The sequence below is a fragment of the Hipposideros armiger genome, unplaced genomic scaffold (assembly GCF_001890085.2).
Source record: "Hipposideros armiger isolate ML-2016 unplaced genomic scaffold, ASM189008v1 scaffold_378, whole genome shotgun sequence".
Lineage (NCBI taxonomy): Eukaryota > Metazoa > Chordata > Mammalia > Chiroptera > Hipposideridae > Hipposideros > Hipposideros armiger.
In genome coordinates, this window is record NW_017731728.1 from 1,367,664 (window position 1) to 1,392,496 (window position 24,833).

The window sequence follows — 24,833 nt, forward strand, 5'->3', positions numbered from 1 at the left end:
GAAGAGAGCCCTGACTGTGTGGTCGCGAGGACTCTGGAGAGGAGCAAGACTCAGAGCACCATTGGGACAATACCTCCTGAATTGTCAGAAGTGCTCATGAGGACCAGGGGTCCTATACGGTCACACGGGGACGTCGGCATTGCTTAGGTGTAGACAAAGCCAGGAGAGAAAGCTGGTCAGGCAGAGCTGAGGTCCAGTCTCTGCTCAGTCATTTCTAGCTGTGTGACCTCAGGCGTGTCACTGACCCTCTCTGAGCCTCTGTTTCCTCAGTGACAATGGGAGGGCGCTACCCATAAGGTGCTGCGAAGATTACAATCGAGAATGTGACGATGTGCGTATGGTTCCTGGCAACAGAGCCCCTCTCCTTCCGGGGGACAGGACCACACATAACCACGGGCCAATGCGAGGAGGTGCAGACCCGTTGGTAGGGTACCAGGAGGCCCGAAGCCTGGCACAGCTTTGGGGAACATCTTGGAGTTTTCTCTCTCATGGCAGGGGCCGGGGGTGGGGGGGTCATATTTGGAACTAAAGTATCACAAAAGGGCCAAAAAAGAGTCCTGGGCTGAAGCAGATGGAGTGCTAGTGATAGATGACAGAGGGAACACGGTTCCCAGTTCCTCTTTTCTTCCTGTTTCTCTCCTAAGACAGATATTTAAGGTGGAAAGAAGAGAATTAAAGTATAGAAAGGTGAGACTGGAATGTACAGCCCGTTTGTTCCGTGACTTCCTGTCTCACCACGTCGAGGTCAGCGGCTGCACTGAAGGAGTGTGCGCACATGGTGTGGGGGCCTTGCCCACCCCCCATTCCCCCACCCCCATCTGTGAGGAATTTTGGAGACTAGAAGAGGAGCCATAAGACTGGAGGTGAAACTAGGAAGCTCCAGTCTTCAAGAGGAGGGAAAGGTCAGTTTTCCAAACTGCAGACTTGAGCTCCCCCCAAACATTTGGGAAGGTTAGAGGACAAAGCAGGGGTCACTGAGGCTAGCTGGGGTGCCCGAGGCCCAATGACTTGAGTGAGTGTGGGCCTCACCTGCGAGGCAGTAGAACTGCCGAGAATCTCAGCCGGCTTCAGACCTGCCAATCACAACGCGCGTCTTAACAAGATTCCTAGGCGATTGAATGTACGCATTCAAGATTCAGAAGCACTTCTCATCACAAAGGAAAACACGAGTAGCTCTGGGTGGGGATGGACATTAGACTGACTGTGGTGAGCATTTCGCAATGCGGACAAATATAAAATATTGTAAACTACAGTCCTGTGTCACATGAGGACGTTTTAGTCGATGGCGGATGGCATATGCAGTGCTGGTTTCAGAACAGGATGATGGAGCCAACACATTTCTATCGCTAGTGACATCGAAGCCATTGTAACACTGAAGTGCAAAGGATCCGAAACCGCCAAGGCTGCGCCTGAGGGCACACAGCCTCACCTGGGTGTGGGCGAGGACGACACTGGGCAGCTTCTAGGGGGGGGGCTTCTGAAGAAGTGACCAACGGGGAGGTGTTGGAACAGGAGCAGGCGCGCACAGCCGAGAAAGAGGCAGAAGAAAAGGGAACTGCAGAAGGACACCCAAGAAAACGCACTGTGAAGGGTTTAGCAGACACTTTTGCGACCTCAACAAGCTCCTAAAACAACGGTTCTCAACCTGTGGGTTGCGACCCCTTTGGGGGTCGAACAACCCTTTCCCAGGGGTCGCCGGGTACTCGTATGTGGGCGTATCTGCATATGGGCCTGGAGACGGATAGAGGAGCGGTGTCTCGATTCCTAAGACCATCAAAAATATGTGTTTTCCGATGGTCTTAGGCGACCCCTGTGAAAGGTTGAGAACCGCTGTCCTAAAATGTCTGAGAACATGGCCCCCAATCCTGAAAGGTTCTTGTTAACACATAGGATGTTCACGGTGCTTTATCTGCTTACGAGCAGATCTACGATGAAACAAAGGAACAAACCAAGCAAAGCACCACGGACGTGTTTCTGGAAAGAGTGACATGTCCTCAAGAAGAGCTCCAGGCAGGTCCTTCAGGAGGTGTTTCAGAAGAAGGCAGTGTTGTCATAGGAGGTGACAGCTCTGTGTGTGCGTTTGCCCTGGAGACCTTCCGGTGGGATGAGATGTGGCGGTGGCAATGCCACCATAGGAAGAGCACGGGATGGGAGATGTGGTTACGGCCATCTTAGAAAACAGCCTGCTGCATTTCCTAATTCTCAAAGAGTTTTAAACAACGATGCTCTAGCTTTCTTCCCATTAACAACTGGCTCAGCTAACACAGAGTAGGAAGCCACGTCCTCTGTAGCCAGCCAGATGGGCTAAGTTGTGCCCCCCAAGTCTCAGCAGCTTAACATAATAAGAGTCTCAGTGCCAGACAGTGGCTTGCCCCTCCAGGGCGCCACCAGCTGGTGACCCAGCTCATGACATACGTCACCCGCAGGTTAGTAGGGAAGGCTCTGCTCCACATAATCACCTGGGGACCCAGGCTGTTGGCGGCACTGCCATGTGCCACACCAGGGAAAGGAAGACCAGAGCGTCACAATGGCATTTTTTTTGCCAAACCTGGAAGTGAGGCGCTACACTTCCACTCACATTTCATTGGCTCGAACTAGTCATAGAGTCCCACCTAACTGCAAGGGGTTCTGGGAAATGTAACGGAGTAAGCGGGGGTTTTGGGCGAGGGTCCCTGCCACGCCTAGTATGGCACCGACAAGGCCACACGGGATGTGCCTTTCCACTTTGCCTCTCAAACCTTTCCTCCAGATGTTTACGCGGTTACTTCTTCACCTCCTTCAAGCCATCACTGAGATATCGCCTCCTCCACGAAACCTCTCCCTCTCCCGACACCCTATTTAAAGTGGCAGCCCACCCCTCATTCCTCTCCTTCACCGTCTGCTCTTCCTTTTTGCCAAAGCACTTATTTATAACTGCTGACACACTGAGGTGTCTGTCTTTCCCTGCCACGCTGTCAGCCCCGTGAGGGCATTGCTGTATGTCTGCTTTGTTTAGTGATGGAGCCCAAGGACCTCAGATAGCGCCTGGCACTTCTTAGAGGGCACTTAATAAATATTTGTCGAAGGACTGAATTTTTAAAAATACTTGCTGCTGGCAAGGTCATGGTAACACTACCATTTCTGTGCCTTTTTAGCGGGACTGTAAATTGGTGCAATACAGTTTTAAATATACTTGTAATTTTGGAACAGTTTTAAATTTACAGAAAAGTGGCAAAAAAAACCCCAAAAAAACCAGTACAGAGAGTTCCTGTGTGCTCCTCTCACAGCCTCCCTAAGGTTAACATCTCGCGTTGCATTTGTGAAAACTAAGAAACGAATATTAACATGATACTGTTAACTAAACCCCAGGCTTGGTTCCATTTCACCAGTTTTCCCATTTAAGTCCTTTTTTTCTGGCCCAGGATCCAGTCCTGGGTACCACACCGTGTTTGGCAATCCATGTTTTCCTTTTGGAGAAAGGGGCTCTCTTACACTTCACTGGTGGAAGGGCATCTGAGGGGCTCCCCAGGCCCCCCAAGGGCAGGTTCGCGTGGATTCCCGAGGGTCCGGCTGAGCGCCTTCTGGACCCTGGCCCACTGGGTTACACTTCTCTCCCCCCAGCTGGGCCCTCTGTCTCTCTGTTGTTGGTACTGACGCTGGAGGACATTAGGTCACATTTTAAAAGCTCCTGTATGAAGCGCTTACCCTTCGCCACAGAGACTTTCCTTCTAGAAACACAGTCCAAGGAAACGCAGACTTAGGTACAAGGACGAGGCAGGGGAGCATCCTTGTAAAGGAGAAGTGGTGCGGAGGAACTTCAGAGCAGGGTTTGTAGGAGCTGTGGAGTGGCACTCAGGGTTGTAATGAGGGAGGCGACTTCACCTGGGAAAGGTGACACATTGACCCCTCGCGGGTCCCGGTGCTGGCAACTGGAGGACATCTTTAGCTGGCCTCCCTTCCTGGTGCGGCCCAAATCCAAATTCCCACAGCAGAGGGGAAGGCGCCTGAGCCCATGGTCAGTGGGCGGCAGGGGGGGCGACTCCGCCGACCACTCCCCCTTCCAACCCCCCCACCCCCCATGAGGGAGGAAGAGTCGCTTCCCCAGAGGAGAGACCCAGGGAAACAGCTCTGCAGACGACTGGCAACACAGCATCTTTTTATATCAAAACTTAAGCCATCTACATGGTTTATTTTATAGCAGATGGATTAAGTCAATTATGGTACATCCCCTTGAAGTGGGAAAACGTCTGCAATGGTGAGTGGAGAACGCTGGTTACAAAATAAGATGCACAGTGTGATTCTAATGAGACACACAATTGGAAGAAAATACGTCGAAATGTTACAAGTGGTTATTTTGGGATGGTATCATGAATTTATCTTTTTTTTTCTTTTAAAATATTTTCTAAGTTTTCTACAATGAATATGTATCATAATCAGGAAAACACATTTTTTTTTTAAAGCTCATGCTTTTTTTTTAGAGCTCATGATCTGGTCATTTCTGTTCTAGCATTCTATGCTAAAGAGATGACAAAAAATGTAAATAAAGCTTTTGTACAGAGATATCTGTTACAGAATTATTTATAATAGTGAAAATGGAAAACCACTTCCATAGTGTAGGAAAGTTAACTACATTAAATATACAGGCTTTATTATAGACATTAATGTTTAGAAGAAGTTTTAAAGACATGGAAACATTTTTTTTTTAAAGATTTTTATTGGGGAATTGGGGGATAGGAACAGTGCTGGGGAATTGGGGAAAGGGGAACAGACAAGTTGCTGTCGTTTTGTTCTTCAGTCTAGTTGTGGAGGACGTTGCTTCACTGGCCCAAGTTGGCACCATCATTGCGCTCTTCCCGGGCGAGGCAGATCAGTCGCCGGCTTCTGGACGGCCGCTCACTGCGGCTGCTGGCCGCTCACGCTGGCTGCTGGCTACACGGTAGCCCCTGGCAACCCACTGCAGCAGGGGCTGCAGCCGGCAGCCCAGCTGCAGGTTGAGCTGTTGTTCAGCATCTTAGCTGTAGAGGGCAGTGTCACTGGCCCTCATATGTGGGATCCGAACCGGGGCCCTCTGGCGTCCCAAGCCAGCTCTTAACCAACGCACCACTCGGCCGGCCCGGAAACATTTTTTTCATGGCTAAATAAATAAAGCAGATCTCCTCTTTGGAGAAATGGCTATCCAGATTCTTTGCCCATTTAATTGGGTTGTCTTTTTATTTTAGAGTTGTAAGACTTCCTAATACATTTTGGATATAAGTCCCTTATCACATACACGATTTGTAAATGTTTTCTCCCATTTTGTGTGCTGTCTTTTCATTTTCTTGAAGGTGCCCTTTGAAGCACAAGTTTTTAACTTTGATGAAGGCGGATTTATCTATTTTTTTTCTCCGTTGTTTGTGCTTTTTGTTGTCCTAAGAAACCATTGCCTAATCCAAAGTCATGAAAATTTGTATCTACGTTTTCTTCTACGAGTTTTATTTTTTAGCTCTTACATTTAGGTTTATGACTTGTTTGATTAATTTACTTTAATTAGGTCTATGCTCTCTAAAAGTTTGTATATGGTGTGAGGTAGGGGTCCAACTTCATTCTTTCGTATGTGGCTATCCAGTTGTCCGAGCACTATTTGGTGACGACTCTTTCCCAATTGAATCGTCCTGGCCCTCTGCACTTCCATTTTTTGTTGCCAAATTGTCCTCCAGAGGTCGCACTGCTGTGAGCCCACCCATGTCTGTACCTCAGACGGAGCCCTGAAGGTTAGGAAAGGACACTGATGAATTGAAGCTCCTTGGGGACCATCACTGAGGGTGTAGGAGGGGGCGTAGGCTCGAGTGGGGTGAAGGACGTGGAAACGTTCCTTTCAGAGAAAAGCGCTGGGGACTATGAACTGAGTGGGTGGGCCTGACTTGAAAGCCGTCCTGCCCCTGACGGCCGTGCAGCCTGGGCAGTTACCCACCCCACGTGCTGTGTCATCACGCTAAACAGAGGGTGACCGCACACCTTTGCAGTTGTGAGGAGGCAACATCCCACCTGACAGGCCCTCAGTAACGGTAGCTATGGTGACATTCCTGTGTGCTGCATGTGGCCGAGGTCATGTGCTCGTGGGGGCATCACAGTGGGGCCGTGCTGGAGTCCTTAGAGAGTGTGAGGTTTTTAATGATGACTGATCATGTGTAGAAACTTGGATCCACTGGTATGTGTCACTGCCACCCAGAGCAGGCAGTACTTGAAATCTTTGCTGTGGCATGTTAAGGGGGAAAAGGATGTGACTGAGATTGAATGTGACAGCAAGACAAATCCTGAGTGACAGAATGGAAGGCAGTGCAGAGAGGCGGGCTGCACGGGGCAAACTCTGGGGAGCCAGTGGGACTGCCTGGCAGCTCAGACGCCAGGGCAGGTGTGTGCCCTGTCTTCCCCCCTCCTCCCCCGACAGGGAGGGGCGGAGGGGACGTCCTCATGGGATGGGGACTTGGATTAGAGCGTAGAACCTGCAGTAAGTGCCTAAGGAGCTGCGGCTCAAGCCCCTCGGGTGCTGTCACCCAAGGCTCAGGCACAGAACCCGCTGGAAACGTGTGCAAGACGGGCGGGTGGACCCCGGGCTGCTTTCTCCTCCTTTTGGCTTCAGTCTTCAGATGGCTGATAAAAACAGAATCGAAAGCTAAGAATGCCTTCCTCTTCTCTGTTCCCCGGAGAGGGAAGAGAGGCATAAATGCCACATCTCATTAAGTGTTTTACGAGCGCGGGTGGGCAGAGTGGCCCCGCACGGAGGCAGGGGGCCTGTGGGAGGTGCAGGAAGGACGCCCCAGCTCAGGGACGCCGTGGCCCACACATGGAGGCCTGCCCTGCAGCAAATGAAGGGGTTAAAAACAGATGTGGGGTAACAGCTGCTTTTATTAAAATGGAATCAGAAGGGCGACAGGGACAGGAGGTGGGTAGGTGTGGGGACGAGAGGGAGACGGCGGCAGAGGCAAGACTGCAGATCTGAGGAAACTGCTCTGGTGCGAGTCCCGGGGTGAAGGAGAAAAGGGGAGACTGCTCTTTGTGCGTCTAGAGCTGAGAGAATGAGGCCGGAGCCCCTGGCCTAAGGTGACCTCAAATACAAGCTAGAAGAGGTTGGCACGGGTATTAGTTTGAATAAGGACATGAGAACTCTGAGCTCAAAGAGGTGAAGAGCTCGAACAATGATTCAGGCTGCACAGTGATCCAAAGTGTAGGGGCTGGAGGAGCGAGAATAAATACCCTGGTGACCCACATAGAAGACAGGCCATAAACAAGGGGATGGGACCCGAGGGGCACAGAGGGTCAGCTGCCTGTGCCACCGTGGAGGGCAGCGGTGCTGCCTCCTCCTGGGCCCCAGCAGGGCAGGGACCCCCACTGCTGTAGTGAGGGCGGGGCTAGGGGGGGCCGCCTGGGGTCTGCAGAGGGAAGGTCCAGGAGCAGTACATGCAATATCGGGGTGACCACAGGGGGGCAGCAGCAGACCCGGAGCAGGGGCCTCCCCAGGCTGGAGGGCAGGCTTCTGCCCCACCTAGGATCACACCCTGCCATCTCCCTTGAGAACAGTGGGGTTCTGGGACCCCAAAGCCGCACAGCCAGAGTCTGGGGCAGGGCTGACTTAGCCACGTAGAGACCCTGCCCATGGCCAGGCCGACAAACTGCCCCCAGCCGGGGGAGGAGCGGGGCCCTGAGCCTTGTCCAGTGCGAGCTCCGGGTCTGCAGGTGCAGAGCAGTAGGTGCCCGGAAAGCATCCAGCCAGGTAAGAAGTGGGTGGGCAGCACCCACTGCCTGTCACTTCCGGAAGAATTTCTTGTTGAGGAGGAAGATGAGAAGGTTGACGTTGACCTTGGCCTTGCTGAAGAGTTTCATGACAGCCACGCCCTCGTACTGGAGCTGCAGGAGGTCCTAGGAGGGAGGGCAGGGCAGGGGAGCTGGAGGCCTGCTCACCCCGTGGCCGGGGCTGCTGCAGTGGGCACTGAAACCCACTGCACAGGTGGGAAACCAAGGCCAAGGGACAGGGACGGTGACTCGACCAACGTCAACTCAAGCCCAGCCAGGGCCCGAACGTCTTCTCATGCAAAAGGCCCCAGAGCAGAGCAGAAAGGTGTGGGTTTAAAATCACCGTCTCCCTGGGCCGGTCGAGTGGCGCGATGGTTAAGAACTCGCTTGGGATGCCAGAGGGCCCTGGTTCGGATCCCACATATGAGGGCCAGTGACACTGCCCTCCACAGCTAAGATGCTGAACAACAGCTCAACCTGGAGCTGGGTTGCCATGAGTCGCCGGCGACGGCGTAGGCTGCAGTCCCTGTGGCAGTGGGTTGCCATGGGCTACCGTGTGTAGCCAGCAGCCAACGTGAGCGGCCAGCAGCCGCAGTGAGCGGCCGTCCAGAAGCCGGCAACTGATCTGCCTCACCAGGGAAGAGCGCAATGACGGTGCCAACTTGGGCCAGTGAAGCAACATCCTCCACAACTAGATTGAAGAACAAAAATGACAGCAACTTGTCTGTTCCCCTTCCCCCAATTCCCCAGCACTGTTCCCATCCCCCTAATTCCCCAATAAAAAAAATCTTAAAAAATAAAAAAAAAAAGAAAAAAAAATAAAAAAAATAAAATAAAATCACCGTCTCCCTGAGCACCTGCCTGACGCAGGCGGCTTCTAACCCTTTAGCCGCAGAGCCTGTAAAACAGGCAAAGCGCTTCCGAGCTGGGGCGAGGCTCACGCGAGGTGACGGGTAGTTCCTGACAGGCGACGGGGGCTTCAGACGCTAATCCCGCTCGACGCGTGGCACAGGGCCTGCGGCAGGGCAGGAGGCCAGAGGGGCCGGGGCTGACGGACCCTCACCCTTCTCTCAGGAACAGACGCTACTGACCGGGTGGGCAGCAGAGCTGGGGTCGTCTGAGGTCGGCCTACTGTCATTAGGCGGCGCGCCAGAGGCCTGGCAGGTGTCCCGAGCGCTCCAACAGTCCCCTCACCTGGTAGTGAAGCTGAAACCGCTCCATGTCCACACCCAGAAACTTGGCGTTGACTTCGAATTTTCCTGCCTCGTCTCCAGGAGTGATGTCAAAGATCACATTTCTGAAGCTGTCAGGAACAGGACTCAAAATGGGGACCTGTCGCCCCTTTCCAGGGACACAACCCCACGTGTCACCCAGGGCCCAGAGTCCCCTCGGTCGCTCCCAGGGCCCAGCTCTGTCTTCTGCCAATCTCACTTCCGCCCGGCCCTCATCAGCAGACCTCACCTCCAGCGTCCTCTGCCTCGGGGTGTCCAGCACCGAGCCAGACCACGCCCACTGCCCAGAACTTTCTGTCTGGAGATGTGCTGTCATCCCCATTCTAACAGCTCCTTCAAGGCAGGGACTGTGCTCCACCCCCAGGAAATGGGCCACGGAGGGTGACCTCTGCCCTCCGGAGACACATACTGAGAGCTGGGGAGGTCTTCAATTTCCACCAAGACCCCCTTCTCCACGAGCTGGGCGGCCGTGTAGTGAAGACAGGGCTGCTTCTTCCCTTTCCCAGAATTCCTGAGTGAAAAAACGCCCCAGAGAATTCACCCAACAAACTTCACCACCCAAGACACTGTTCTGTCTGGGGCTGCTGGGAAGAAACGAGACCCTGGTGGCGAGACACAAAGCGGGGGCTGCACCTGAGCCCCAGGCCTGAGTCAGGGAGGGGCCGTGCGGCAGGTGGCACCTACCTGGAGCCGGGGGCCAGGTGGCCCAGGCAGGCCCGGAGGTACTGGCTGTAGTAGTCGCCCTGCTCCTCGTAGAAGGCGGTCTTGGCGTCTAGGCCCCGCAGTGTGGCCTGCAGCCTCAGCAGCTCCGCCTTCCGCCGCTTCCGGTGCCGGTGCTGGCTGCGGATGTCCTGGGACAGGGGACAGAGGACAGGAAGGGGGCGCTGGCCCTCCTGGCGGGAGACTCGGGGCGGACACAGGCCCAAGCACACTCACTGCAGGGTCCCCGGCAGCAGGAAGAGGGAGACCTCCAGCTGTTTTTCCTAGGAGGACACCTCAACGCCATTCCCAACCTCCAAAGGACATCCTCCAACCGCCCCTGCCGAGAACCAGGTTCCAAGGCTCCTCGTGTTTTCGTAAAAGACCGTCGGAGGAACGCCTCCTTCCCTTGCTAATTTTAAGAACTTTCTTTCCAAAAGGACCCTTTGGAGGTCTCTTGGTGACAATTTTGGGTGGGCACTTAACCATGGAGAGGCCCGCCCTTGAGGTGCCAATATGTACACATACACACAAATTCACACACAGAGGCGCACGCACACGGGCCCGGGCCCAGGCTGTCACCTTGGCCAGCTCGTCCACCAGCCCCTGGTAGCCGTCGCTGGCGCTGACCACCCCCAGGCTCTCCAGCCGCCGCAGGTTCCTCAGGACGCGCCTCTGCTTCTCGGCCAGCGGCAGGAGGCTCTGAGCTGCCAGCGAGCGGTGTCGTCGTAGTGGCTCTGGGGTCTGGGCCTCACGGGCCTGGCGTCGGCACATCAGCCTCTTGTGGGCTGCTTCCTGGGGGGCAAAGATGCTGGCTCAAGGGGTTTGCCAGGGCAGCCCTGGGCACGTCCGGGTGTATGTCGGCAGGATTGTGCCTCCAGAGCCCAGCTCCTGGCCAGAGGGACGGGGTGGCTGTGAAGGCCACCAGGAGCGATGTCAGACAGGGAGGGCCTCTGGATCGCCGCAGGGAGACCCAAACAAGCACAGCACAAAGGCCTCCCAACACTCTGGCTCTGCGATGGCTCCTGGGTCCTTGGGGACATTTCCCTTCTGTCCTGTGTTGGGACGTGCCTCTGTAGGCCCCACCTTCTCTGGGAAGCCCCTGGCTTAGTCTTCATGCCAGCTGGCCTGACTTGCTCCTGGTCCCCTACCAACTTACCGCTTTCTCCTGCCTCCAGGCCTTCGAGCGCCCATTCTCTGAGCACCAGCCCTGGGCGCTCAAGGCAGCGCCAGCCTGCACCCCACAATGTCTCTCCTGCCCAACCTGCACCCCACAATGCCCAGCCAGCACGCCACAACACCCAGCCCTCCCAGCCGGCAGCCCACAATGCTGAGCCTGCCCAGCCTGCGTCCCACACACCTCACCTGCCGTCAGGGCTGGTGTTCTGTGGGGCGGAGAGGGAGCCGCAGCCTGAGTGCCCCCAGCTAGGGCCACCCCAGCCTGTGTGTCTCTGAGGTCAAGGCCAAATGGGGTGGGGCCCAGGGGAGGGGTCAGCCGCACCTGTGGGCTAGCCTGGCTACTCACCTGCTCTCTGGAGGCTGAGAGGGACAGCATGTCCAGGAGGGAGTCCCCGGGTTGGAAGGGCAGGATGTCGGCCAGCAGCTGCTTGGTGCTGCGGGAGGAGGGCCGTGACGGGACAGGTGAGGGGCAGGGCAGGGTCTGCACGAGGGCTGGCGGGAGCCCGGAGGAAGTGGACCGCGCCCGGCGCATGGCTGCCAGGGACACAGGGAGGCAGGGGAGCGAGGGTGTGTTTGGGGAGAACGTGACCAAGGAGGGGGACCCTGTGACGCGACCACACCCCGTCTCTTTGGCCTGCAGGGTCCCCTGCAGCGTCTTCTGTTCAGTCCTTGGGCTGAAGGGCGCACGTCCCCTGCGGGACCGTCCCCGGCTCAGCCCTCCGCATTCTGACACCACCCGCTCCAGGCGGCTCTGGCTGTGTCCCCCTTGCCCCACACGCTGTGGCCTCTGATGGCAGACAACGCTGAGCGCCCGCTCACTTGTTTACAGGGTGAGTGGATGGCTGCCCTGCTGGCAGGAGCAGGGGATGGCCACGTGGCCGCTCTCTGCCCGACGGCCAGCCAGCCGCCCTCACTCCTGCAGACCTGGGAGACCAGCGCCGTGCTCATCCCCTGACCATCATGGCACACGGCAAGGGGATGAGACCCGAGTCCCAACCCGCGGGGCTGTGGACTGGCCAGTCAGCTAACCCCAAGTCTGTCCTCGACCGCAAGCAGCTTGTTACTAAGGTTACATGACAACACATACAAAAGCGTTCGGTAAACAGTACAACACGACGCAAACATCCGTTGATGCCAATGTGCTGATTCTTCCTCTGCCTGGGAGGTGAGATGGCCAGGAGCGACCCAGCCCAGACAGCAGCAAAGCGACTGCCAGCTAGGCTTCTGGGAGAACTTTCTAAAGGACAGGAGGGCGGAACGGCCACGTGACCGGCCTAGGGGAGCTCAGGTCAGCAGGGCAAGGCTGCTGTCACCCACCTCAGAAGCAGGCTCTGGGCGCAGGTGTCATCAGCATCTGTCTCTAGCCCTTCAAACTTGTTGGTGAGTGTCAGGGACACTTCCAGCTTGCTCAGATCCATGCTCCCGTCCTCGGCGACATTCTCCCCTGAGGCAGAGTGACCAGTAAAGGACAAGCATAAGCGTCCACACGCATGGGTGGGGTTAAGGTGGATACGCTGCTGCATGCGCCCCTTCCAGGAAGCTTTCGCACCCTGCCAGGTGGCACCATCCTAAGCCCTTAATCTTGAGCGCCGATGGAAGGGCTGTCACCCTGGGGTTACTGGCTGGGGACATGCCTGCCCAGCAGCCTCAGCCCAGGCGCCCTGAGGGCAGGGGCTGTACTCTTGGAGCCCCTGGTTCTGTCACACCTGTCACCACCTCCTTCCCGATGTGTGCCCCGTAACTCACTTCCTCGCATCCCGTAAGTCCCGAAATCCGCCCTCATGAGGGAGACCCCAGACCCATTCCCGTCTGTCTCACATTGTCTGTCTGTCTGCCCACCCTTCCCATCAGTCTGTGTCCATGTGTCCATGTCCAGGCCAGAGGGAGACGGAGGCCGAGTGTGGAACCAGCTTCCTGGCACCCACCCCGGACTGGACGCTCGGGGGACAGTGAGCGCGGGGGCGACACGCACCGACGAGGTCAGGGACAGCGGGCAGCTCCCCGAGGTCCTCCAGGAGCTCATGCAGGGGGTCGTGGGGGTCAGGGGCGACGTGGTCCTGGTGCTCCAGCAAGAGCTGCAGGGCACAGGACGGGGGCAGCTGGTCGGCCGGCCGGCCCTCTTCCCGAGACCCCCCCAAGCCCGCCTGCCAGCCGCCTGCGGCCCCTCACCCTGTGCGTGTTGACCAGCTCCCCCACGGTGACGTACACCATGGGCTTGGCCAAGGCCACCATGTCCGAGTACTCATCCACCGCGAAACGCTCTTCAGGCTCTGGCACCTGGCAGGCACGGCAGACGAACCTCCTGTGCCCATGGGGACAGCACGTGAGCGTCACGCCCGTCAGCCCCTCCTCCGGCCCTCTCTGGCCACTGCTCTCTCCACCCTCCCTCTCCCAGTGTCCCCTCAAGCCACCTCCAGTTCCCCTTTCTTCTCCAGCAGGGAGCCCTGCCAGCAGCTTCTCCTCCAGCCCCTAACTCTCCTCCGCACCCGTGTCTCTCTCTCTTCCTCATGGGCTCCAGCGAAGGGAAGTGGGGCATGAAAGATGAGAAGAGGAGAAGGGGGGGCGGCAGGACGGTGCAGGACCCTAGACCTGAACTTGGGGTACGTCTCCTCCACATAGTCATTTAAGACGCGCAGGTGTGGGCTCCCCCCGGAGTAGGCCTTGCCGGCTGCGGCGTGCTGCAGGAGCTGAGCCACAGCCCCCAGCGTGTGGCGCTGGGGGGCGGCCAGGACGCCGCCGGCCGCCATGGCCACGACATCGAAGGCATCAGGGGCCACGACAGCCGGGTTCAGGAAGCGGTAGTACAGGAGGTTCCCGACCACCTGGGGGCAGAGGAGACCATTCTAGAAGCGCCCTGCTCGGCCTCCACAGCCCAGCCCACCCCCCGGCTCGCTCAGCAAGCCCCGTCATTTTGCAGAAGAGAAAACAAGACCCAGAGCAGGGGGCCGCTTGCTCAAGGACACGCAGCAAACGTGGGCAAGAGCGGGGACTAGGCCCCAGGCCTCCTGACGGGCCCAGCCCGTGCCCCAGAGGCTTTCTCCCCGAAGCCCTGCTGTCCTTCTGGGGCCACAGTGCAGGGTCTGGGGGCTCACAGGTACCCCCGGGGCGATGGAGAGCTGGGGGGTCGGGAGGGGGCGCTTGCCTTATAGACTTCGTTCTCCGGGGCGCCAGGGAACTTCTCCGCCAGGGCCGTCTTCAGGACCTTGGCCACGTACCGCATCCCGTAGCTGGGGACAACCAGTGCATCAGGGTCCTGCCCGTGTCTGCCTGAGACCAGGGCACGGCTGCCTGCTGCCTCCTTCCAGTGTCACTGGGCCTGGTCCCTCCACCCCACCCTGTGTCAGTCCCCAGGGCCAGGGCCCTGTCACCCACTAGGCCCTCACGCCATCTCCAGCCTGGTCCGAGAGCCCCTCCTTTGGCCCCTCTGGCCTTCCCCGGGGTGGCCCAAATCCCAGCACCCACCTCACCGCCCCCCACAGAGGCGCCTTTAGCCTGTCCTCCGAGTGTCTGACACAGCCAGAGCCCTGGCCCAGGACAGCCCGGGGGGCTCTGAGGTGGCGACCTTGCAGCTATCACAGGGCACCTGGGGGGGCCTAGCCTGGCGAGGCAGAGCCCCAGGGGAACAGGGTGTGGGAGAAGGGGCTTCAGGCCTACTCGCCACTGACCAGAGATGCACGCCGAGGCTGTGCCGTCCCCTTGGGAAGTGCTCCCTGGGCTGGCCCTCCCTGTCGCTAAGGTTTTGAGGGTCAGGTGCGACGCAGTGTGAAGGTAATGTGCGATGGTACCGTGCGACTCAAATGTGCCAGACCCCACTGTTACTATTTCTATTATTCTTGTTATGGGTACGCCACCCACAGGTTTCTTCGCATTTGTTTAGAAGCCATTTCTATCGGCAAGGTTATCAGAGACAGAAGTGCACTTTCCTTTATCAGCTCTAGGCCAAACTATCCTGAATCCCAGGTGTAAACCCTTAGTCCAGTTCTCCATGTCGGGGAGCAGAGCTCTGAGCTCTGTGGGGGCCCCTCACCTGCACCCCATCTTGCCCTGTGCAGCACTGGGCACCAGGAAGGCTAGGGGCTCCAACGTCCTCAATTATTTCCTTTTCAAAAAACACTTACTGAGCAGATTTTAAGGAAGAGCCATAAAGCGCGTACTGGTTTGCAGCATTCCTGCTTCCGACTTTGTGGACTGAACAGTGCTATTTTCCCCCCATTTGCTCTCAGGGGTGATAACATGGCCCCCATAATCACTTGAGGTTCCCTTCTCTGGGCGCAGTGACGTCCTGACAGGCCACACACACAGCCGCACGCTGTACCCCAGCTGAGTCTCCAGCAGGGGCTTCGTGCACCCTCACCCACCTCCTAGAAGCCCTGAGCCCCCCGGCCGGTCCCTTCCGGCCCCCACCCCCAGGCCCACTCTCCCATCACGACCTGGCCTAGGCTGGGGGAGGGCTGTTGCACATACGGGATTTGGTCCACAGATGAGATAATGGCCACAAGGAACTTATCGGTCACGGCAAGGAGGTTTCGGAGGGAGATGTCCAGTCGTCTCTGGACCTCGGGGTGGCTCAGGGCCTGCTCTGGGGTGACACTGTAGGGGAGGTGGCTGTGGGCAGAGAGGGACAAGGTGTCAGCCAGAGCTCTCTGCCACGGCCTCCCCTCCCCGAGGCTCTAGTCCTGAAAATCTTTATCTAACAACAGGACCTCATACACACACGTGCTCAGGCCAGGATGAGAATGGACTCGGGGAGGGCTGGAGCCAGGTGGGCGGAGGGTGAAGGAGACAGAGCTGGGGTGCCCATGAAGGTGACAGATGGAGGGGGGTGGAGAAGCTGGGGCCTATGGGGAGTGCCCTGCGGGGCGGAACAGACCAGGCTGCCAGGGGGCAACAGTGAAGGCCGGGCCAGAGCCTTGCAGCCGCCCCCCCCCCTCCGCCTACAGGCCTGCGGGCCACCCAGAGAAGCCACCGGCACTGCTGCTCGCCTCAGCGTCCCTGTTCCCCTAGTCCCTAAGCACCTGAGTGAACTGCCACTGTCTCACTTGCCTATTGATCAGTAAACCTGAATATTCATCCACACCCCTATCAGTAAGGGGTCTGGACCTCAGCTCCCAGCAACTCTGACACAGTGTCTGCAGGCACTGACACAGCGATTAACCACATTTGCATATTCATCAGTGCGGCTCGTTCTGTGATAAGCACACCAGGTCTGGTGGGGGCCGTTGACATCAGCTCCACGTTAATTACCAAAGGGGGTCTGAAAGGCCACCAAAGTTCATCCCACGGGGCTGGTGTCACATTTGCATAAATCAGCGTGCTCATTTACATGCCACCTTCAAAGCACGCCAGTCCCACCGCCCGCTCCGCTCACCTGCGCTGCCCAGTCTGGGCCTCGGTCTGGTTGACCCAGCTCTTGTAGATGTGGACAGGGTCTGTGTGGACGCTGAGCACCTTGTCCTCCAGCACGTCCTGGGTCACCTTGCCCAGGATCTCCCGCAGGGCACTCTGGCCCCGCCCGTTGCGGTAGAACCTCACCACCAGCCTCACCACCGTGGGGCTGCCGGTCACCATGTCCTGGGGCCGCTCCACCCGTGACCTGTGGTTCAGCAAGGCACTGAAGCGGTCTCCCGCCTCTGCGTGGGGCTAAGTTGCTTTTCTTTTTTGAGATTCTGGCTCTTCAAAGCCTGCTCTGGGGTCCTCCCTCCTCTTAAGGAATGTCCTGTTGTCTCCACGTCATCCTTTGTGGAGCCCATGTCCCCCCACCCTGCTATCCTAGGAGAGGTCTCAGGGTCCCTCCACAGGAGCCAGAGAAAAGAGGTCTTCCGATTCCACTTGTACCCTCAAACCTCAACACACCACCACCTCTTATCCTGCCGTCCCCCCACTCCTGGGCCTCGGGGAGCCCTACCTGACTTCCTCCTGGAGCGCCGTCCTGAACAGCTGCAGCAGGAGGTAGGCCTCGCGGCGGTTGGAGGCATAGTTGTAGAGGCTGAAAATCACCGACTCCATGAACTTGGTGGTTTTGTTCTGCGGCATCTGGAAGATCAGCTTGGCCAGGTAGATGGGCTGAGTCTGCAGGCAACGGGAGAGTTGGGCGCGGCTGCTCACACACCTTGGGGCTGCTGGCCGCAGGGGCGCTTGGGATGGGGGGCACTGGCACGCCGTCTCGGGGGTTCTAGGAACACTCGGACAAACGGGAGGAGGAGTCTCTCGGGGGGCCAGGCGTTAGCGTGATGGGAAAGGACATCTTAGTGAAGGCACAGGCTCAAAGGCCTCAAGGTCCCAGCCCCTCAGGAGGTGGAGACGTGCCGTCTAGAGCCGTCCGCTCACCTGGAGCAGGTAGAAGAGATGTTGGTACGCTTCCAGCTTCTGCCGTTTCTCTTTGCTCAGCGACTTTAATCCCTTCTGCTTGTCCAGAGCCATCATCTCCGACAGCTGCTCCTTGTTCTTTCTGGTCAGCCTCTTGCAGTGGGAGACCACCTCCTGCAGGGTTGGGGAGCGGGTGACATGAGCGGCCCAGAGCGCAGATCGCATGGTCTAGAACCAGCACCCGGAAGAGCCAGGCTTTCTGCTGCTCAAGGTGTTCTTGGCATAAGCCAAGGGAGCTAGCCAGTTCCAGGGACAGGAAGGGCCCTTCTAGTGCCCCGAAACCCCACCTGGCACCCCTGCCCTCGCAGGGGAAGTCCCCAGAGAGAACCGGATGGCCAGGCTGAGGCATCGCGTCTTCTGGTTTGCTGCTAGTTCTTGCTAGACCGCTGTACCAGCTTACGTGGGGACACGTCACTTCCACCCACCCCTGCATCTCTGTATGGTGACTGGCAGGCTAAGGGGCTTCATATCTGTCTCTACGTCTGGCCTGGTGAGGTGGCTCCTTTCATGACCCCACTTTACTAATGGAAAAGCAGACTTGGAGATGACGTGACCGGCCCGAGGTCCCATAATATTCCAATGTTATAGGTGGTATTCTTGCTGCTACTGCACATGCGCCCAGCGAGTTGCTGGAAGGACAGGGGGCAGTGGAGCCAGCACTGAGCCAGCTGGTAAGATGCAGACACCGAAAGGCCCTGGCTTAGCAGCCAGAGAACGTCCAGCGGCATCTCCCAGAAGCAGCTGGCCAGGAGACGGACGGGTAGCCGGCGGCCCCACCTGCAGCGTAATCCGGCTCTTCACCAGCAGGCCAATCTTGATGTCCATGAGATTGAGGTCCTGTTCCAGTTGCTGGTTGGACCGGATCTTCCTGACTACCTCTTCCTGGAGCCTCAGCAGCTCTGCCTCAGCCAGGAAGTCCCGTTGGCTTTGATTCAAGAGGTGGACAAACCTACGAACCACGCTGAGTGGGGGGTGGGGCGCGTGGACTGGCGGGAAGGGAGGAGGTGTCAGGGTCACAGGCCTCCCCAGCGGTTTCCTCGCCCAGCCCGCCCCAGCTATGCCACCCTCAACCCCCATTCTGCCTGCGGCCAGCACACCCCCAAGGCCCGGTCCTGCTCTCACTGCTTCTGCCTGCAGCTGGAGGGCAGTGGCGGCCTCCCAGCCATCCCTGTCCCCGAGCCCCTAATAACCAGGTCTGACGTCACAGCTGTCCTTCCCCCGCTCTGGGCCTATCGCAGTGACGTCCACACCAGTTGGAGCCCGAGCTCAGCCGCCAGGCCCTCCTAGCCCGATTCCCTACCCACTGCTGCTGAGCCAACTCGCCCTCAGCCCTCATCCCAAGTTCACTTCCACCTAGGAGCCTGCCCCTCACACTACCCTCCCGTCAGTGTCTGCACGGGGCAGGGGTGGGGGCATGGATAGGAGGGATGTCCAGTGGGTTTTATAACAGGGAGGTCACAGCTCAGTGGTCATTCTCCTGGGATCTCTTTAGGAGTGGGTATTTGAGCAAAGAGGAGCCTCTGAGCTCAACTACAGGGAATAACAACAAAACGACTATGTGTAATATTCATATGGGGCAGAAACTGCTTTATGTCCTTACAACAGCCCTGTGAGGTCAGTGTGCTGTAACTAACGGACGCGATCACTGCGGCACAGAGAAGGTAAGCAACTTGCCCTAGGCTACATAGCCAGTACTAAATGAAGCTGGATAAAACCAGGCCGTCCTCAAAGGCAGCCCAGTAAGGGACCAGACAAAGAAACTACACTTCACAACAGTGTGGTCAGTGCTTTGGGAGGGGCAGACATGGGGACCTTTGGGAAAACAAAAGCAGACCACCCAAGCCCACTGGGGGGTGAAGAGGCGCTTCCCGGAGGAGGTGAGGCCCCACCGATGTCTGTGAAAAGGAGGTGAGAGCGAGCGGACACGGTTGCTTTAGGAAGCGCCGGAAGCCCGTCCCGTCTGGACACAGGGCACGGGGCACAGGCATTGAGGGCCAGGCCAGGGGTCAGCCAGGCCAGAGGTGCAGGCAGAGGCTGGACCCCAGGGCCCTGGAAGCAGCGGTCAGGATACTGGGCTTTACCCCAGGGCAACAGGAGCCGCTGACAGGGTTTAAGGAGTGACCGGAGCCCATAGCCCGATTCGTGGATCGGTCTGGTCTGGTCACTGCATGGAGGCTGGATGTTCGAGGCGTGAAAACCACGGACAGCATCTTGGATTGGATGAAATACGATACACCAACCCCTCTAGTCCTGAAAACACCCTACAGCATAGGAGCTACGCCGTCTCCATTTTATACGGAGACACTGAGACAATGGGGAGGTTCCGTGACCTGCCAAGGGCCACGTGCCAGGAAGTGGCAGCGCTGAGAGGAGCCTGCACTAATGAACCTGGGAGACAGAACTGGGAAAAGTAAGTTCTTCCAGAGAAGATGGAAACTACAGAGAAGGAAACGAAGGTAAAGACGGCCAGGGCGGTGTTGCGAGCCCAGGAAGGGCCAGGCTGGGGGAACGGAAGGACGGGCACAGCAGGCTGCCCGGAGGCAGATGGGACAGTGGCCATGGCCTGGGGTCGGGCGGCACCCCTGTGGCAGGACACGGTGGGAGCAGGCCTGAGGAAGTGCAGACTCCCCAGCAGTGTACTCAACCTGGGGCCCAGGAGAGTAGCCTCAGGCCCGGGAAGGAAAGGGGTGACCTCTTCAGGAGCTTAAGGGCCAGTGGGCAACCTGGCGGCGGGCCATCAGTCCAGCTCATAAGGAGGGGACTCCCAACGCCAGGCTCGCGGGCTTGGCACAGGAGCCTAGAGGGCCTCTTCAAGGCTTTACACGCACGCCCACTACTGAGACTGTGGGGCAGGCAGATGGAGCTCCCCAAGGTCCCCAGCACTATAGAAGGGACACCACGAGCCCTGCCAGGCTTCCCATATGCTGGGCCAGAGGTCGGGAGGCAGAGGAATCACAGGCAGGGAGGGGAGAGGAGAGACACCCCCCCCCCGTTTTATTTTTTTTTGCTTCAGTAGTAGTGGCAGAAAGATAATTGAAGCCTGGTCCAGAGCGAGCCTGTGACCAGGCTTCCTGTCATTGCGGGGGGGAGCAGGGTGGCTTCTGTCACCACCCAACATTCCTGCTCAGACAATTTGTACCTCCCCCTTACTGCTGTGCAGCCCCAGGAGGGATCTCCAGACCTGCCTGACTCTGGGGGACCCCTATCTCCTCACTGATCTGCCCACTCCAGGTCCTAAGGCACACACGAGGTTGGGGACACCAGCTGTGGATGAGCGAAAAGGCCCCGCTTTGTAGGCTGAGGGCGGCGTGACTTCCGCCCTTGCCAATGGCTAGAAACCATCAGGTGTGCACAGCAGCCACTGCCCCAGAGGAGACCAGGTGTCCACTCAGTGCAGGAGGACCAGGCAGCTTACCCAATGTCCTGTAGTCATCCCGGGCTTTCCTGGCTCGGAAACACGCCTGGATCTTCACAACGGAGTTCACCTGCCATACACACGGGTGAGGGGAGGGTGGCTGGCTGCCCTTGGCCTGGTTTCATGGGTAAAGGTCGGGGATAAGGACGGGGAGCAGGCGACACTCACGTGCTTCTGGAAGTAGCCCAGGCGCCTCCGGTATCGCCTCCGAGCCGCCCACATCCGGGCCCACGACTGAATCTGGGAAGATACACACTGCCCTGGGACCCTGGACGAGTCAGTCATCTCCAAAGGTCGCAAGTTGGTGAGAGGACTAAAAACTGCTCTCAGAGGATCCTTCGAGACAGGAGCCCGCCCAGATCGGAAGAGCTACCTGGATTATGGCATCTGTGTTGGCTTTTAAGTACTGCAACCGTTCCAGGTAAGCCTTCCGCTGTCTGTAACCCCGCCAATGGGCCTGCACATCAGGAGAGAAAGGACGAGAAGCCCAGCTGGTCCCTGTTGGCCTGAGAGCCTCGTGGGAATGCCTCGTCCTGGGCTCCCCAGGAAAGGGTGGGGACAGGCAAGCAGAGGGGAAGGGACTCTGATCTCAAAGGACTTCCAACTTCACGGGGGGACCAAACACCTCCAGAGCTAACCATGCCCTCTGCCACACTCCCTGGCCCCACCCAGCACACGCACCACACAGTCACACACATGCCCGTGCTAACCAACACCTCCTCCCAGAACTCAACGGTAAGACACAAGCTTAGAAGAAATAAAGCGTAACAGCTACTCACCAACTTCACCAAAGCACACAGCATATCCCCCAAAATGTGCTCTCAGAGACACCCACACACTGTCACCTGCCATCCTCCTAGTGTGCCCAGGCTGTGTGCCCACCATCTCTACCAATGGGCAGCGGGTCACTAAAGCTCTCACAACTCACACTTCTCTTTACAAACGCCATCCAGCTCCCCACCCAGGCTCTGAGCAAATCTTCCCTTCCCAGGTCCCCAGAGTTCAGCTGTCAGTCTGACGGCCTCTCCGGCCAACTGTGTGCTGCAAAGGGTCCAAGTGACCAGCTCCTCCGTAGCCACGCCCCCTTTGGTCTCTAAGACGCCAACCTCATGGCCCCCTTCTGTTGTCTCCTTCTGAGGGGCCTCTTCCCTGTGTGAGATTCTTTGTCCTGATGTGCCACTTACACGGTCTCTCTCAGCCCCAAAGCTCCCAGGAGCTCCCAGCCACCTGACCTACACCCCATCTGACTTTCCTCTGATCCCCGCCTTCGTGAGGCCTCTAGCCACATCACAGACAGTCCGCTTTCCTGTAAGTGCACCTCAGGATGTTCTGCCCCCGGTCTTTATGCCCGCCCTCACCCCCCAGCCTGTCTGCCCGCTGAAGCCCTTCCTGTCCTCTAGGGCCCACGTCAAACATCCCCCGGAGCCCCAGCCCTGGAGAACACACCGCCGCCGCCGCCGCCACAGTTTGGTGGGTTAACAGCACCCCTTTCAGCCACTCGTCCTCCCAGCCTTTTTGAAGCCAGCTCCCCTGGCCTAAGGCTCACACTGTCCCTCTGTTGGAACAGGATGTAAAAGACAGCTTGGGCCCATGACACACTGTCCCCTTGGAGCCCAGGGGCCAGGAGGCCCCATGCCCACGCCTCCCTCTCCCACTCCGGGAACTACCTGCCGTGCCCTCTGGACAGCTGCTGCAGCGGAAGGCAGAGGGTCTCCTCTTGCTCTTGCCCCTACACCCACCCCCACGTGGCGCCTCCTTCACAAGGGGGCCCCCCAGTCTGCATTGGCTGGAGTCCCAGCCAAGGTCCGAGCTTTCAGATGATAGTCTCAGCAACTCAAGTGGCCCCATTTCTGACTTTCACTTCTCCACGGCTGGAGGGCAGGTGGCCTGGGGTTCTGGGCCACCTCTGCCTTGTCTCCCAAGGCCCAGGCCAGGCCCTGCAGAGCACCAGTCCCGGTGGCAAACCCGCCTCCAACTCCATCGTCCCCCTGCTGTTGGTGTGGCTTTTCAGCTCCTTGGGCTTGGTGTGCAATTCCAGCCTGGGCCCGGGGTGGAGGGGTCCCTGATTCGGACCACTGAGTGCTGGTTACTGGGCTCAGTACTGATGCCCTGAAATGTGCCATCTCCTACTGGCTGTCAGCGACAGGGTGCCTGCTGCACTGCGAGCTACCTGCAATGTCCCCACTTAATCGTCGGGGGAGACGAGCACATCACTATGATCGAGGAAGCTGAGGGTTGGAGTGGGCTTCTTAGGGGCCCAAGGTCAGAGCGCCCGGAAGTGGTAGGACCAGGAGACCCACTCCAGCCTGCTCCAAAGCCTGCGCCCTGGGTCACCATCATCACTGAGGGCCACCTGCCAGTCTCAGCCATGCGTCCGTCTCTCTGCGGTGCGCGGGGTTGGCTTGGCGTCTCTCCTATCACAAAGTCTAACATTGGCTGTATTCCAGTTCCGGCCAGGGGACACGTGCCTCATACCCGTGCCAAGTGGCAACGTTTGCAGACACCAGGCATTCAGAGACGTTTATACATAAAGTACCTTTACACCACCACCACCATCACCACCTCCGTGAGGCCCTCCAGGTCATAGCCACCATTACCGGCTTGTAAAGTGCTCAGGCCTAAGGCCTATCTTCCTAGTTGGCCTCATGTCCTAGTCACTTGTGGGTCGGTCTCAGAGGCCACATGACCACCCACAGGTTGCAAGAATAAAACTGCAAAGGGCTGGCTGGGGAGAAGGGGTGGAAGTCCTTCCCTTAAGGGGTACCCCACCCCTTCTGTGCTTAACCCCCACCGTTCCGGTGGGAAGTCCTCCGGGCGTCAGAACCCTGAGTCTGACTGACTCTGTCCCACTCCCCTCGTGGGGAAGTTGACGAGAGAGCGGCCCTCGGGGCAATGATGGTGGTGACCGTCCCGAGCACAGAGGCCATGCCCTGCTCGTCTGCCGGGCACCGTGTAGAAGCAGACACCACCTCGCGGGGTCCTCACAACAGCCCTGTAAGGCGGGCACCACAACGCCCCGAGGAAACGGGGACAGTGAGCGCGCCCTGATGTCACACGTGATGGAGCGGCGGTGCAAACCCAGGTGGTGGCCCAGAGCCCGCGCTCTACCACAAGGTTCAGAGGCCTGAGATCGTCCCGACCCACTGAGCAGAGAGGAAGCAGGGAGGGAGACCAGGCCCCAAGGACAGAGGTCTGAAGCCCGTCACCTGGATCTTGGTGACTGCTGGGAGCCAGGTCCTCAGGAAGAGGGAACGCTCAGCAAACTCCCGCCGGACCAGGAAGCCACGGAGACGGGCCTGGAGCTGGGTGATGAAGCCGACGTTGGCCTTCCACAGCTGTTGGCGGTCATGGGCAGCGGTGACCTTGGTGATGGCAGACTGTGGAGGCAGGAGGGAGAGCCTGTGGTACCCTGGGGGGCGGGCGCCTGTCCCTCCGGGGGACCCACATCCATGGTCCCCTCCCTGGGAGGGGCCCTGCCAACCTGGATCTCCTCCCGAGTCAGGTGGGAGGTGTTGAGGTGGCAGCCGCGGGGTCGCTCCCAGGTCCCCTCGAAGGTCTGCAGATGGAAGTAGTAGGCGGAGCCATCTTTCATGTCATGTTGAACCCAGAATGCCGTGTCCCCTAAGCAAGAACCAAGTGCAGAGATGGCTCAGCGGAGGCAAGGCGGCGGGGCAGGCGGAGACGTGGCCAGGCCAGGGTCCCTACCTGGGGGCCGCTTCTTAGCCATGGCACCTTCCAGAACTCGCTGGTAGCCGTCAGCACAGTCGGGAAGCACCCCTCGGAGGGCCACGGCGGGGTTCCTCAACACTCGCGCTGTCTGGGCCGCCTTGCCCTCCTTGATGGCCTGATTGATAGCGGCCACACCAAGAGCCACTGGCAGGGGCATCGGAGGGAGTGGTCAGTCCTCCCCCGAGCCCCTCCTACAGGCCCCGTTCTGTTCCCCAGGGAGGGGTTCAGGGCATCCCGCCTGCTGGAGAAGACAGGGGACATCCCAGATGGATGCGGACACAGGAAAAGCAGCAGCATGCACTGTGCTTGGAGGAAAAGGCAGCAGTCGAGGAAGGCATCCTGGAGGGGGTAGCGGGCGGGGAGGGGGGGGCGGGGAGTAGAGTAGAAGGAGCGTCATGCATGCAGAAGCTCAAAGGAAGGGCGTGGGCACGGGGTTCAGGGCAGTTTGTAGTAGGACAAGAGTC

General features: G+C 58.3%; 1 protein-coding gene across 1 annotated transcript in view; it reads right to left on the minus strand.

Annotated features, from left to right (window-relative positions):
* Positions 1–6,853: 6,853 nt before the first annotated feature.
* The window catches only part of IQGAP3 (IQ motif containing GTPase activating protein 3), a 36,536-nt gene continuing 18,556 nt past the window's right edge, over positions 6,854–24,833 (minus strand). The window contains exons 17-38 of the mRNA XM_019662487.1: positions 24,346–24,513; positions 24,122–24,261; positions 23,847–24,017; positions 21,014–21,097; positions 20,809–20,880; positions 20,641–20,710; positions 18,003–18,211; positions 17,187–17,339; positions 16,765–16,928; positions 16,228–16,452; positions 15,324–15,464; positions 14,002–14,086; positions 13,449–13,681; positions 13,029–13,161; positions 12,832–12,934; positions 12,177–12,303; positions 11,206–11,293; positions 10,263–10,475; positions 9,666–9,832; positions 9,391–9,492; positions 8,944–9,052; positions 6,854–7,875 (exon numbers count right to left, since the gene is read on the minus strand). Of these exons, the coding sequence (XP_019518032.1) occupies positions 7,762–7,875; positions 8,944–9,052; positions 9,391–9,492; positions 9,666–9,832; positions 10,263–10,475; positions 11,206–11,293; positions 12,177–12,303; positions 12,832–12,934; positions 13,029–13,161; positions 13,449–13,681; positions 14,002–14,086; positions 15,324–15,464; positions 16,228–16,452; positions 16,765–16,928; positions 17,187–17,339; positions 18,003–18,211; positions 20,641–20,710; positions 20,809–20,880; positions 21,014–21,097; positions 23,847–24,017; positions 24,122–24,261; positions 24,346–24,513 (3,071 nt within the window). The 3' untranslated portion in view covers positions 6,854–7,761. The remainder of the gene's footprint in view (positions 7,876–8,943; positions 9,053–9,390; positions 9,493–9,665; positions 9,833–10,262; positions 10,476–11,205; positions 11,294–12,176; positions 12,304–12,831; positions 12,935–13,028; positions 13,162–13,448; positions 13,682–14,001; positions 14,087–15,323; positions 15,465–16,227; positions 16,453–16,764; positions 16,929–17,186; positions 17,340–18,002; positions 18,212–20,640; positions 20,711–20,808; positions 20,881–21,013; positions 21,098–23,846; positions 24,018–24,121; positions 24,262–24,345; positions 24,514–24,833) is intronic.